General features: G+C 43.6%; 1 protein-coding gene across 2 annotated transcripts in view; it reads left to right on the forward strand.

Moving 5' to 3' along the window:
- Positions 1-12,258, forward strand: part of pam (peptidylglycine alpha-amidating monooxygenase) — a 96,411-nt gene that overhangs the window by 47,397 nt on the left and 36,756 nt on the right. For both annotated transcript variants that reach the window (XM_034120229.1, XM_034120228.1), the window contains 3 exons: positions 8,096-8,199; positions 9,314-9,507; positions 10,851-10,904. In XM_034120229.1, coding sequence (XP_033976120.1) covers positions 8,096-8,199; positions 9,314-9,507; positions 10,851-10,904 — 352 coding nt within the window. The remainder of the gene's footprint in view (positions 1-8,095; positions 8,200-9,313; positions 9,508-10,850; positions 10,905-12,258) is intronic.

Raw genomic sequence — 12,258 nt, forward strand, 5'->3', positions numbered from 1 at the left:
TTCATGGATTCCATGCGTGGTTAAAAAAGACTGCAGCTGGGCATAGACTACTCGCTCCAGGGCTTTTGATAAAAAAGGTAGCTGGGAGATGGGCCTAAAATTTGCGAGAATGGAGGGGTCGAGATTTTTCTTTTTAAGGAGTGGCTTAACCACGGCATGTTTGAAGGCAGCTGGGACACATCCTGAGGTAAGAGAGGTGTTTAAAAGTAATAAAATACTTGCTCCAACTGATTCTAAAACATCTCTGAGAAGGCGAGAGGGAATGCTATCTGAGGTGCAGTTTGTCGGCCGCAGGTGCTTGACTACATCCGAGAGAGCAGAGAGGGATACAGGCTCAAAGTGGTCGAGGACAGCAGGGCACAGAAAAGGAGCAGGATCTGGGGTAGCACTAGTGTGGGCTAGCCTAAGAGCAGATACCTTTTCAATAAAAAATGTAAAAAACTTATCACAGAGAGTAGTTGATGGGACAATAGAAGAAACATCACATGGATTAATGATAGAGTTGAGGACATTAAAAAGAACCTGAGGTTTATGGCTGTTTTTGGAGATGAACAGAGAAATGTGCTCTGTTTTGGCTGCTTTGACTGCCGTCTGGTAGTGAGAAAGGCAAGCACGAAGGATTTCTAGGGAGACATGGAGTTTATCCTTTTTCCATTTTCTCTCTGCACGCCTGCAAGCGCGTCTGAGATCACGAGTACAGTCATTGAGCCACGGCTCTGATAGAACTTTGGTGCGTCTAAGCGTAAAAGGAGCAACAGAATCCAGTATTAGTGTACATGTCGAATCAAACATGGAGATAAGCTCATCAGCATTAAAAGCACAGTTCACATCTAATTTACAGATCGGAGAAGCATTAAAAGCATCGCTTTACCTCACTTTTTGAATCAGATGGATAGGATTAGCGGTTAAAAAGTTATTAAGCATTGAGGAACGCTACCTCTTTGAAGCCGCGGGCGGCTCGCTCGGTCTTTAAGGGTTAAAATGCATCGCAATGCCTTGAGAAAGTGCAGCAGAGAGCAGGAGTTTGCTTCCTAAAAGGCTAAATTGTATAAATGTTTAAAGACTTCCACCGAGCTGGCTTCCCTGATGTCTATAGGTATTTTGTTCCATAGCTTTGGGGCATAGTTAATGAAACCAAACTTATTTTTACTGCTGTTTCTGGGAACTTCTAATAAACCAGCAGCAGAGGACCGCAGTGTTCTTGATGGCTTGTAGCTTACAAGGGAGTTAGTAACATAGCTTGGACCTTGCCCATTAAGGGCCTTATATGTCAGGAGGAGGACCTTCAAATCAATCCTAAAGTAAACAGGAAGCCAGTGCAAAGCGGCTAGAACTGGAGTAATGTTTTCTCTCCTCTTAGTTCCGGTTAACAACCGAGCTGCAGGGTTTTGGATGTCAGTAGTTTTTTTTGGGAAGTCAGTGAAAAGTGCATTACAGTAGTCTATCCGGCTGGAGAAGAAGGCATAGTTAACTATTAACTATGCCCTAATATAACACCAAGACTTGTGACCTCCGGTTTGACCCGGTGAGTCAATATCCCAAGATTATTTACAAGCATGTTTCTTTTTGCTTTGGGGCCGACTAGCAGGATTTCAGTTTTGTCCTCATTCAGCTTTAGGAAGTTGCTGCTTATTCATTTATCTATCGCCAATAGGCAGTTGGTGATGGAGGTAATAGCTGCAGTGGCATTTGGTTTTGCCGATATATACAGTTGTGTATCTTCCGCATTGCTAGGAAAGCATACATTGTGTTTTCTGATCAGGTCACCAAGTGGTAGCATGTATAAAGAAAACAATAACGGACCAAGGCAGCTCCCTTGTTGAACCCCATAATAGCTGTTAGATAGATAGATAGATAGATAGATAGATCGTACTTTATTGATCCCAAATTGGGAAATTGTTTTTGTTACAGCAGCATAAAAGGCATTTTACAATAAAACAAAATATACAAGAATAGAAATAAAATAAAATAAAATATAAAATAAAATATAAAATATACATGTCAAAATACAAAATAGAAAATATACATACAGATATTATATATATATATATATATATACAAATATATATATATTCAAAATATATGGAATTATGGAGTATTAAATATGAAACAGATTATGTGTGAGTAAAATGTACAAGGTGGTTTTATTTCTAGAGAAACTATGGAGCAGAGAGTTCTCTTCCAGCCAGAGGTGATTTGTTGTACAGTGTTATTGCAGTGGGCAGGAATGTTTTCCAGTATCTGTCCTTGTGACAGGGGAGCTGCAGCAGTCTGTTGGAGAAGGAGCTCCGTTGACTGTCCAGCTGCAGGTGGAGAGGATGGGTGGGGTTATCCATGATGGACAACAGCCTGTTCAGTGTCCTCCTCTCCACCACAGCTTCAAAGGGTTCCAGCTTGATGCCGATGACTGACCCAGCTTTCCTGATCAGTTTATTGATCCTGCTGGTGTCACCGGCTCTGATGCTGCCCCCCCAGCAGACCGCAGCAAAGAAGAGTGCACTAGCCACAACAGACTGATAGAAGATCTCCAGCATCTTACTGCATACGTTGAAGGATCTCAGCTTCCTCAGAAAATAGAGTCTGCTCATCCCCTTCTTGTACACAGCGTCAGTGTTGATCCTCCAGTTCAGCCCATTGTCTAAGTGCACTCCCAGGTACTTGTAGACCTCCACAACTGCCACATCCTCTCCCAGAATGCACAGGGGCAGAGGAGGAGATGTCCTCTTCCTCCTGAAATCAATGACCATCTCTCTGGTCTTGGCCACATTCAAAAGCAGATGATTTCTTCCAGTCCACTCAACAAAATCACCCACCAGCGCTCTGTACTCCTCCTCCCGTCCATCCCTTATACACCCTACCACTGCAGAGTCATCCGAAAACTTCTGCAGGTGGCATGACTCTGAGTTGTATAGAAAGTCAGAGGTGTATAAGGTGAACAGGAAAGGAGACAGCACAGTCCCCTGTGGGGCTCCAATACTACCAACCACCACATCAGACAGCACACTGCCCAGCCGGACGTACTGTGGTCTGTCCGTGAGGTAGTTGGTAATCCAGGAGATGGTGGACGAGTTTACCCTCATAGCCTGCAGCTTGTCACTCAGTAGCCGAGGCTGGATCGTGTTGAATGCACTGGAGAAATCAAAAAAGGTGATTCTCACAGTGCAACCCGATCCATTCAGGTATGAGTGAGCACGCTGCAGCAGGTAAATAATGGCATCGTCCACCCCCAGGTGAGGCTGGTAGGCAAATTGCAGAGGGTCAAGGAATGATCTCACCTGCGGTCTGAGATGGGCCAAGACCAGTCTCTCAAGCACCTTCATCACATGAGATGTGAGTGCTACAGGGCGATAGTCATTGAGCCCAGAAGGAGTTGTCTTTTTAGGGACCGGAACAACGCATGATGTCTTCCACAGCACCGGGATGGTCTCCAAGTGCAGGCTCAGGTTGAATATATACTGGAGAACAGGAGCCAGCTGGCGTGCACAGGTCCTCAGGACCCTGGGGCTGATACCATCAGGGCCAGCAGCCTTGCCTTGGTGGAGTTTTTCCATCTGACTCTGGACCTGTCCTGTGCTCAGTGAAGCGGGGGGGGGGGGCTTGATGGCAGGGGGGATAGAGGGGGGGGGGGTCTGAGGCAAGATGAGCAGAGGGGGGGGGGGGGGTCAGCGGCAATGTGAGCAGAGGGGGGGTGCAGAAGCCAGGCTGGGTGGTGGAGGAGAGGTGTGAAGTGTAGGTGGTGAGCAGAGGGGGGATGTTGACGCCAGGCTGAGAGGAGGAGGTGAGGTGAGAAGAGGAAGTGGAGGAGACAGCAGCGGGCGGAGAGCTAAACCTATTGAAGAAGGTGTTCAGCTCGTTGGCCCTCTCCAGGGTGCCCACAGTCAGTCTGTCTCTCCCTTTGAAGCCAGTGATAGCCTTCATCCCAGCCCAGACATCCCTGCTATTGTTCTGCTGGAGCTTAGTCTCCAGCTTCTTCCTGTACGAATCTCTGCCCCTCCTCAAATTGTCTCTCAGTTGATGCTGGATACTCTTCAGCATTGATTTGTCCCCAGACTTAAAAGCTTCCTTTTTCTTATTTAAAAGAGTTTTCAGGTCACTAGTAATCCAGGGTTTATTATTGGGGAAACAGTTGACAGTTTTAGCCGGTAATATTGTTTGTTCACAGAAGTTGATGTATTCTGTGATGCAGTCAGTCATATTATTGATGTCCTCTCCATGTGGCACACAAAGCACGTCCCAGTCAGTGGTCTCGAAGCAGTCCTGTAGAGCCTCATTAGCCCCTGGAGTCCATTTCCTCACAGTCCTGGTGGATACAGGCTGCCTCTGCACCAGAGGGACATATTTAGGAGCCAAAAAGACGAGGTTGTGGTCAGATCTGCCCAGGGGGGGGAGGGCAGTGGCACAATATGCATTCTTGGTATTTGCATATAGAAGATCCAGAGTATTATTTCCCCTGGTGGGGCATTTCACATACTGAGTGAATGTAGGCAGAGATTTGTCCAGTTTTGCACGGTTAAAATCCCCAGTTATTGTTATGAATGCATTTGGGTGAAGAGTTTGGAGTTTGGCCACAGAGGAGTGAATGACGTCACCAGCCACCTCCGCGTCCGCGTTCGGTGGAATATAGACAGCAACTACGATGACAGAATAAAGTTCTCTAGGTAGATAAAATGGACGTAATCCCACAGCTAGCAGTTCAATGTCCGGGCTACAGAAACGCTCCTTCACAGTAACATGTCCAGGATTACACCATCGTTCGTTCACATACAGTGCAATCCCTCCTCCTTTCTTTTTACCGCTCAGAATAACGTCCCTGTCCGCCCGAACACTCGTGAAGCCGGGGAGAGCCGTGTTATTATCCGGGATGAGCGAGTGCAACCAAGTCTCGGTAAAACACATGATGCTACACTCACGGTATTCCCACTGCGTCTTCGTCAGCACGCGGAGCTCGTCCATCTTATTCCCCAAAGACCTCACGTTCCCCATTATGATGGCCGGTACACAGGGTTTGTACCTCATCTTCTTCTTCATCCTCAGCTTGGCCCCAGCTCTGCAGCCCCGCTTGAGCCTCCGAAGCTCCTCCGGGATGTCATGCCTGGCTCCGGGCAGCAGCACGGGTCGGCACAGCGCAATCAGCTGCTCACGCGTGTAAACAATGCCATCACTCCTCTGAGCATGGCTCTCCGACACAAAAAGTGAAAAAAGTAGCAGAAGAATGACCAGAAAACGTTCGAAGTAAAACGTGGCCATAGTTCGCTGCAAAACAAAATAAATATCCAAAGAAAAAAGTACAACTAAGAGAATAAAAGTAAACAAAAAGACAAAGATCAATAAAACACCGGGAGCTGCATGCAACAGGCAGCCACCGGCACGGCGCCTTACGCAAAGTGTTGTGTTCTTCGGACACATGATTTCCAAGGCTGACATAAAACGTTCTCCCTTTTGATGTATGTTCTGAACCAGTTAAAGACACAGTCAGAAAGCATCATAAACATCTCTAAAGCCTCGTAGTTACCACTTTGTCTTGTTTTTCACATTTTAAGCCATTTAATCAAACAAAATGAAAAACATTATCAGGTTACAGATTTTTTGATATGAGCATTTTTCAATATTGTATCAAATATATAATATAATTTATCAACAAGCATTTAAAGATGCATGTAATGATCCCAATGCAATTCAAACCATTTTGCAGTTTATTCCGTTTTAGTATTTTCCCTCATTGTATAACACATATGATGATAAAATCTCCAAGCCTCTGTCCTAGAGGATCAGGTATTTAAATAGTTATTTGTTCCTGCTATTGACTCTTCAATTCAAGGAGTTTTGATGTATTGATATTTATGAATTTATCCATTATAACCTTTGTTTTCTTAAAGGAAACCTATCATGCTATATTTAAATGATATATTGTAGGGCCATACCTATAAGGTATATTTATACATTTCTGTTTTCAAAATACCAAACAGATCATGCATTTTAGCCATGCCTCATTTCGCTCTATGTGCTGTTTGCTGTCTACGGGTCTGATAGAGTGGCGAAGTCCCTCCCCTTCCGGTTGAGCCCCATGGGACCTTATTTCGGAAAAGTTATGCATTGAAGTCAATGGAGAGAGAAAGATTATCTTTCGATTCCGTTTGAATTGTGCCACGAATTACACATATGATGTTTGTCAATTTAAAAGATAGTTTTGCAAGTAAAAAAAAAAAAAATGTGTCGTAAAACTGTGAAGTAACACATTTGTTTGTGTGAAACGCTCAATGAACTACATCTCTGGTCAACACAACACACGTCACCAAGATGGCCGTCACTACTGTCTTGTCAACACAACGACCCTCACTATCACCACAATGAAACACGTCCTGAAGAATGTCATGCAAAGCTGCCTGCCTGCCTTCCTTTGATTCTCTCTGAATTGCCTGGTCGTTTTAATGTTTAATGTCAACCATTTGTGCAGATAGCATGAAGTAGAGAAGATCGCCGATGCTAACGTTAGCGTTAGCATTTCTCCCCCGGGCTTAAATGGTGTATTATAGAATGATCACACCGGTGACAGTACTATTCAAAGGGTTCACGAAATATGACTACTACTCTTACTGTTTAACATTTTGGGTTACTTAATGTTACTTCATGTTAAGGCTAATAAAAATGACAAGGCTGTAATGCTAACTAACGTGCTAGCTACTAGCTAGGTAGCTAACTTGATCCACACACTCCTCTTTCATCAGACGGGAAGCGAAAGAACGAGCAAGACCCATTGCTGGTATAATAACAACCTGGTACTAAGCACACAGGCATCTTGTGAAAGTTATCTTATCTTAGCCAGCGCCATATAGATAGATTCTATCTATATGGCGCTGATCGTATATATACGGTATTATACGTATATCGTAGTGTCTCAATTGTGACATCACTTACGCGACTCTGGGATTTGTAGTCTTTCTAGTTGCGTATTTTTCATAGTCTTATATTTCAACAGTTTTACGACAAACTGTGACTTTTTTGACATGGAAATGATTTTTTAAGATTGACAAACATCATATGTGTAATTCATGGCACAATTCAAACGGGATCGAAAGATAAGTTTTCTCTCCCCATTGACTTCAATGCATAATTTTTCCGAAATAAGGTCCCATTACCCGGAAGTAAGTGGGCGTGACTTCGCCACTCTATTCTGCTGACCACGCCCCCCTGCAGGAGAGGGGAGACGTGCTCTGATCAGCTGCTGGGCTGTCAGAAGAGGGGGAGAAAAAGAGATCTCCGTCCTCCCTGTTTTATTATATAGAGTCGTTATTCATTTGTTTTAAAGCTCAATAAATAACAAAGAAGACCTTTGACCGGCACTTTTCAAATTTTGTCCGGAAGATTTAAATTTTTACGGACATCTTGACCGGCGAAAGTAACTGAAACTGAAACTCTGCCGCACGGTCCCCTCGTTCCTTGGAAGAGGCGGAGAGGTGGGTGTTTGTCATCTGCTGGTGGACTAACCGGAGAGAATTACAGTGCTTGCCTCGACGGGGAGGGATTGCATTGAATTAAAGCAGCGGGAGCAAACGCTTGCCTCGGGGAGGGAGAAAGAAAGCCACAGCGGAGAATAAACAGAAGGGTAACCATGGTAACCAAGTCTTCTTCGCTGCTTTTGTGGCAGACTACAGCGCCACTTACAGGCCTGGCATATGTACTACAGCGTCTCCAGCACTTTCGAACGGCAATGGCCGTGGCTGTCTCCTCCTGATTGGTGGAGTTGGCCCAATAGCCGTAGCGCCACTTTCCTGACGTCAGTAAAGTGTTCAAATCTGGATCAGTTTTTATCAGATCCGTTGCAGCCCCTTTTTTAGAGATTTGGGTATGGAGGAAAATAGAGAGGGTTGTGTTTTCTGACACTTGGTGAGTGCCCTGGAACACCGGGGACACATATTCATGTATAAAAGACGTACAAAAGTGCATTTTGCATGATAGGTCCCCTTTAAGTTAATAATTGCACTGTTAAATTTATATTTGTAATATTATATCAGAATTCAACAAGGAATATATTGATCATATCAGGCTTCAGAGTGCTGTTTGTTCATTGCTCATCAGTGATTTGTTTTCTCTGCAGGCTTTCTATCCTGCTAACAAGGATGTCAGTGTGAAGTATGGTGACACCATTGCAGGCAGATGTGTGTTTACTGGGGAAGGCAGAACCTCCAAAACATATATTGGGTGAGTTTGGTTTATAACATAATGCACCTAATTATTACCCCACACATTTGTACTTTAAGGGGGTAAGGGGGCGTACACAGTATAACCCAACATTCAGGTTAAAAGCAACGCTGTAAAAAAATGGATCTACTTTGTTGTGTTTGTTGTTTAATTTATCATGAGCTGATGAAATATGATCCAGTAAGGCCAGTTTTAGTGATAAGGCCTTATCTGACACATACACACTACACGGGTTTATAATGGCGCGTTTCCACTACAGCGCGGAGCACGGTTTAAGAGGGCTGTGACGTCAGCGGCCCGTCTTTGTTTGCGTTTCCACTTGGCCTAGTACCGGCCGGCGGGTCCTAATTCACAGTTTTTCTGGCCTCATAAAATCGTGGGTCTAGGGCCAGAGACAACGAGGCTGAGTCGGGCTGAGTATGCTAAACTAGAGAGAGCATCGCTGGCAAGGGGGCTACAACTACAACAAGATGGACATATTTGACCGTGATTTCATTGTAATACACGTTTCAAAATGATGCCGAAGTAACAACATACTGATACCGGTTAGTAAAAACCATGAATTAATGCTTTGACAAGTCTGCAGACTGACGGCAGGCGAAAAACCTTTTAAAATGCGTGTTTTCTAAATGGAGATTGGCTAAGCTAACGCAGTATATGCTCCGACCGTCCACACTCACAACAACGGCCTATACAGACATAAATAAAGCAGCGACTGTATTCGCCATGACACAGGCAGTCTGTGGTTTGTACTTGTTTAACTTTTGTCTAGTTCTGAACATATATGAGGAGCTGTGAGCTCAGAGTGCTAACAGCTAACGGCTGTGTTGTTTTTCTGGGGTTCTCATTGAAGATGACGTCACGGCTCCGCCTACACTGCGTTACTATAGATACTACCCCAGTTCCTAAACTGTAATGGAAATGCGCCACAAAGTGAGCCAGTCCTAACGAGGCCTAGCCATACCGAGCGAGGCCGAGCGAGGCCGTGTAGTGGAAACGCGCCATTACATTGTTGCGGAACCTGGGAGCCACATTTTCCATTGATTACTGCACTGTAGTTGTGTATATGATATGACATTAAACCTTTAAATCTACTTATCTGTTTTGTGTGCAGGGCTACCTCTGCTGATGAAATGTGCAACTTCTACATAATGTACTACATGGACAGCAGACATGCCGTCCCCTACATGACCTGCATGGAGCCAGGCTCCAAAGAGCTGTTCCAGCATATTCCAGATGAAGCCAACATGCCCATCGCTGTCAGTCCAGCTGATATAAACTCTATGATGCATATGAGGCACTCAACAGGTACTCATATATATCAATATTGTTTATATTGTATAATGTTAACCCACATACTATTCCTTTTTTTATTAAGTTTTCCTTCACAAGCTGAATACAATTTTAAAAAACAAAAAGTTTTTGCGTTTCCACACTTTCATAGTAAACACACTATATGTCAACCATACCTCTTTCCTTTTTAGATTTTAGCTTGAAGTGCTTTTCATTAATCATTTATTTTGCCCGCACTGCTTAGCTAGTCGCCGCTAGCCAGCTTCCTTTTGTCAGCTTCCTTTTGTCAGCTTCCTTTTGTAAGCTTCCTTTTGTCAGCCATCCACTAACCCCGATACTCCTGTCTGTGCCAAGCAATGTGACGTATTGCCAGGACAGTCTCTCTGTGGTCACAGTGCGGTTACAGATGTAGCACCTCATTTCGGACGCCCCTACCCATGTGGGCCCGTGATCGGCACGGGGTGGGCCCCTGCTGAAAGGAAAACCCCCCGCAGGACTTGATACGGCCCCTTGATAAATAAATTAAATTATAATGAAACCAGCTGCAATGGATCATGGATCCACCAGGGGGCAGTGATTAAAAAGCAGCCACACTGGAACTCATGTGAAATAAACAGCTGATAGATCTACAGGTATCTGATATAGCGGATCTTTGTTAAGATCCATATGTCACGGATAGGATCATATTCTGTGCTAAATAAGAGACATGTAATCATTTATATGTCTTTGTTGCCGGTGACTACTGCCTCCTCAGCTAGCTGTTGGCTGGAGCATTATAAAGCTGGTTAAGCTCGTGGCCTTCGAGCTAGCCGCTGTTAGTAGCTTCACGTCAACTCCACCCCTCCACCTTGCTCTCCAGCCATTAAACAACTTCGAGTCAGACGTTGACCCTGTTTTATTCACACGTGCTGCCATTATAAGCTTTTGTACTCGCTGTCTGACCACTCCATCTTATCTTTGTGGTCCAGTGTTCACCCCAATACAACACCACAAAGTCATCACAACCAACAGCCTGTGCGCTGTTTGTTCACAGCAAACCCGCCTTGCTTTTAAAGTGTCTGGCCCCTAAACCCTAGTCACTGCTGGTATTCATTTTTGTTTCATTCTCTCTAGCATATCTCAGTATATATATATACATTTGGGTTTTAGGGATAACAACTCATATTTTTGGTTTGTCCTTTCTATGTTATTTGTTTTCCCTGTTGGATAGAGAGTGAATGTATTCTAATTTAAGGTTCACACTCGCTTTTAAATGATTTCTCCATTTGAACTTGTCTTGTTATTTTAGCTACCTTCACTTACACTTCTCAAAAAGAAGTATTGCTTAGTCTAAGTAAGCTATGTTTTCCCCCCCAAAGATCATCAAGATAACAGATTGCTGTGGGACGACAACAAAGAGGCTCTGGATCAGGGTGAGTTCAAGGATATAAGCTGCACCACTATGTTATTAGAAATGAAAAGGTCGGAAAGGTATTTTCTACTACAAAAACACCTGCCTGATAATCATGCTGAACCTGAACAGTGAAATGATAATAACAATTCTGGTACTGCTATTTAGCTCTGTTTTTTTTTTGTACTTCTTTGCCTTGTGGTTTAGACATGTGAATTATGCAAACTCACATAGATAAAAGTTCAACTGATGTTATATGGCTTTTTTTTGTTGCTTTAAGGACATGTGTCTGCTGTATACGCATCAATCCCATATCTCTGACAACCAGATGGTAACCATAGCTTTAGGTATCTAGGTACCTGTAGGTATTGTTCTACCTTCTTTTAATACAGCTAATCTGATCTTGCATGGAGCAGTAATGTGAGCAGCCTGCTAGAAAACACACGAGACACACACTCTGAACAACAGACCTGCTCAATTCTAACTTTCAAACATAAACACGTGTCTTGTCCTGACCTTAGCATGTTGAATTTAAACGTATTCCATTGCCAAACCATCTGTCAATTTCAGTGGCGAGCCGTGACTTTTATACCTAGGCCCTCTGACCCCCACCCCTTCCCTGAAAAAAAAAGGAAAAAGAGTTATTATGTCACAGCGTATACTTCAGCGGAATATCAAAACAACGGCCCGGGGTGCAAAACGCATCAATGAAAGTGACCCTCTACCACACAAAACAACACCTGTAAATAACCCAATGTGTGTTCTTTGAAATTGAAAAGGATATTGCATTGTGTTTGTTACTTTCGTTGCAGTTGTATGTCTTAAGTGTAATTTGGCATGCTTTTATTTTGAAGGCGAGTTTACGCTGTTGACAGGAAGTTGTTGTTGCTATGGAAACAAGAAAAGTTTCACAGCGGGCGGAACTTGTCATAAAGTCCGCGATAATAAAACCCACCCATTTAGAGGGAAGATATGATTGGTCAATTGTACTGTCATTTGACATTACTCTCTCGTTCAGTTACTATAGCTGGCCCTCTGTGAATTTACAGCAGGACCACCAATCAGCTCCTGCCTTCACCTCGCAGAGACAAGCTTCTTTCATTTAACCCTTCACATTCAAACAGAAACTGAATAGGCAGATTCGAAGGATTTATTTCTTTGGAAATGTTTTTTTTTCAATGTTTTTAAATATTATTTTGTAGAATATCTTAGGCCCTCAAAGAGGGCCCTGACGGCTCGCCACTGGTCAATTTTTATTTTACGCATAGTACATGATATGATAAGGGTTGCAATAATATGTCCTCTTTAAATTAGCTCAGACCTAGTTTTGAATGTCTTTCATTTCTTGTTCATTTTGAGCCAAACTATACACCATA

This window comes from Trematomus bernacchii, unplaced genomic scaffold (assembly GCF_902827165.1).
Source record: "Trematomus bernacchii unplaced genomic scaffold, fTreBer1.1, whole genome shotgun sequence".
NCBI classification, from domain to species: Eukaryota; Metazoa; Chordata; class Actinopteri; order Perciformes; family Nototheniidae; genus Trematomus; species Trematomus bernacchii.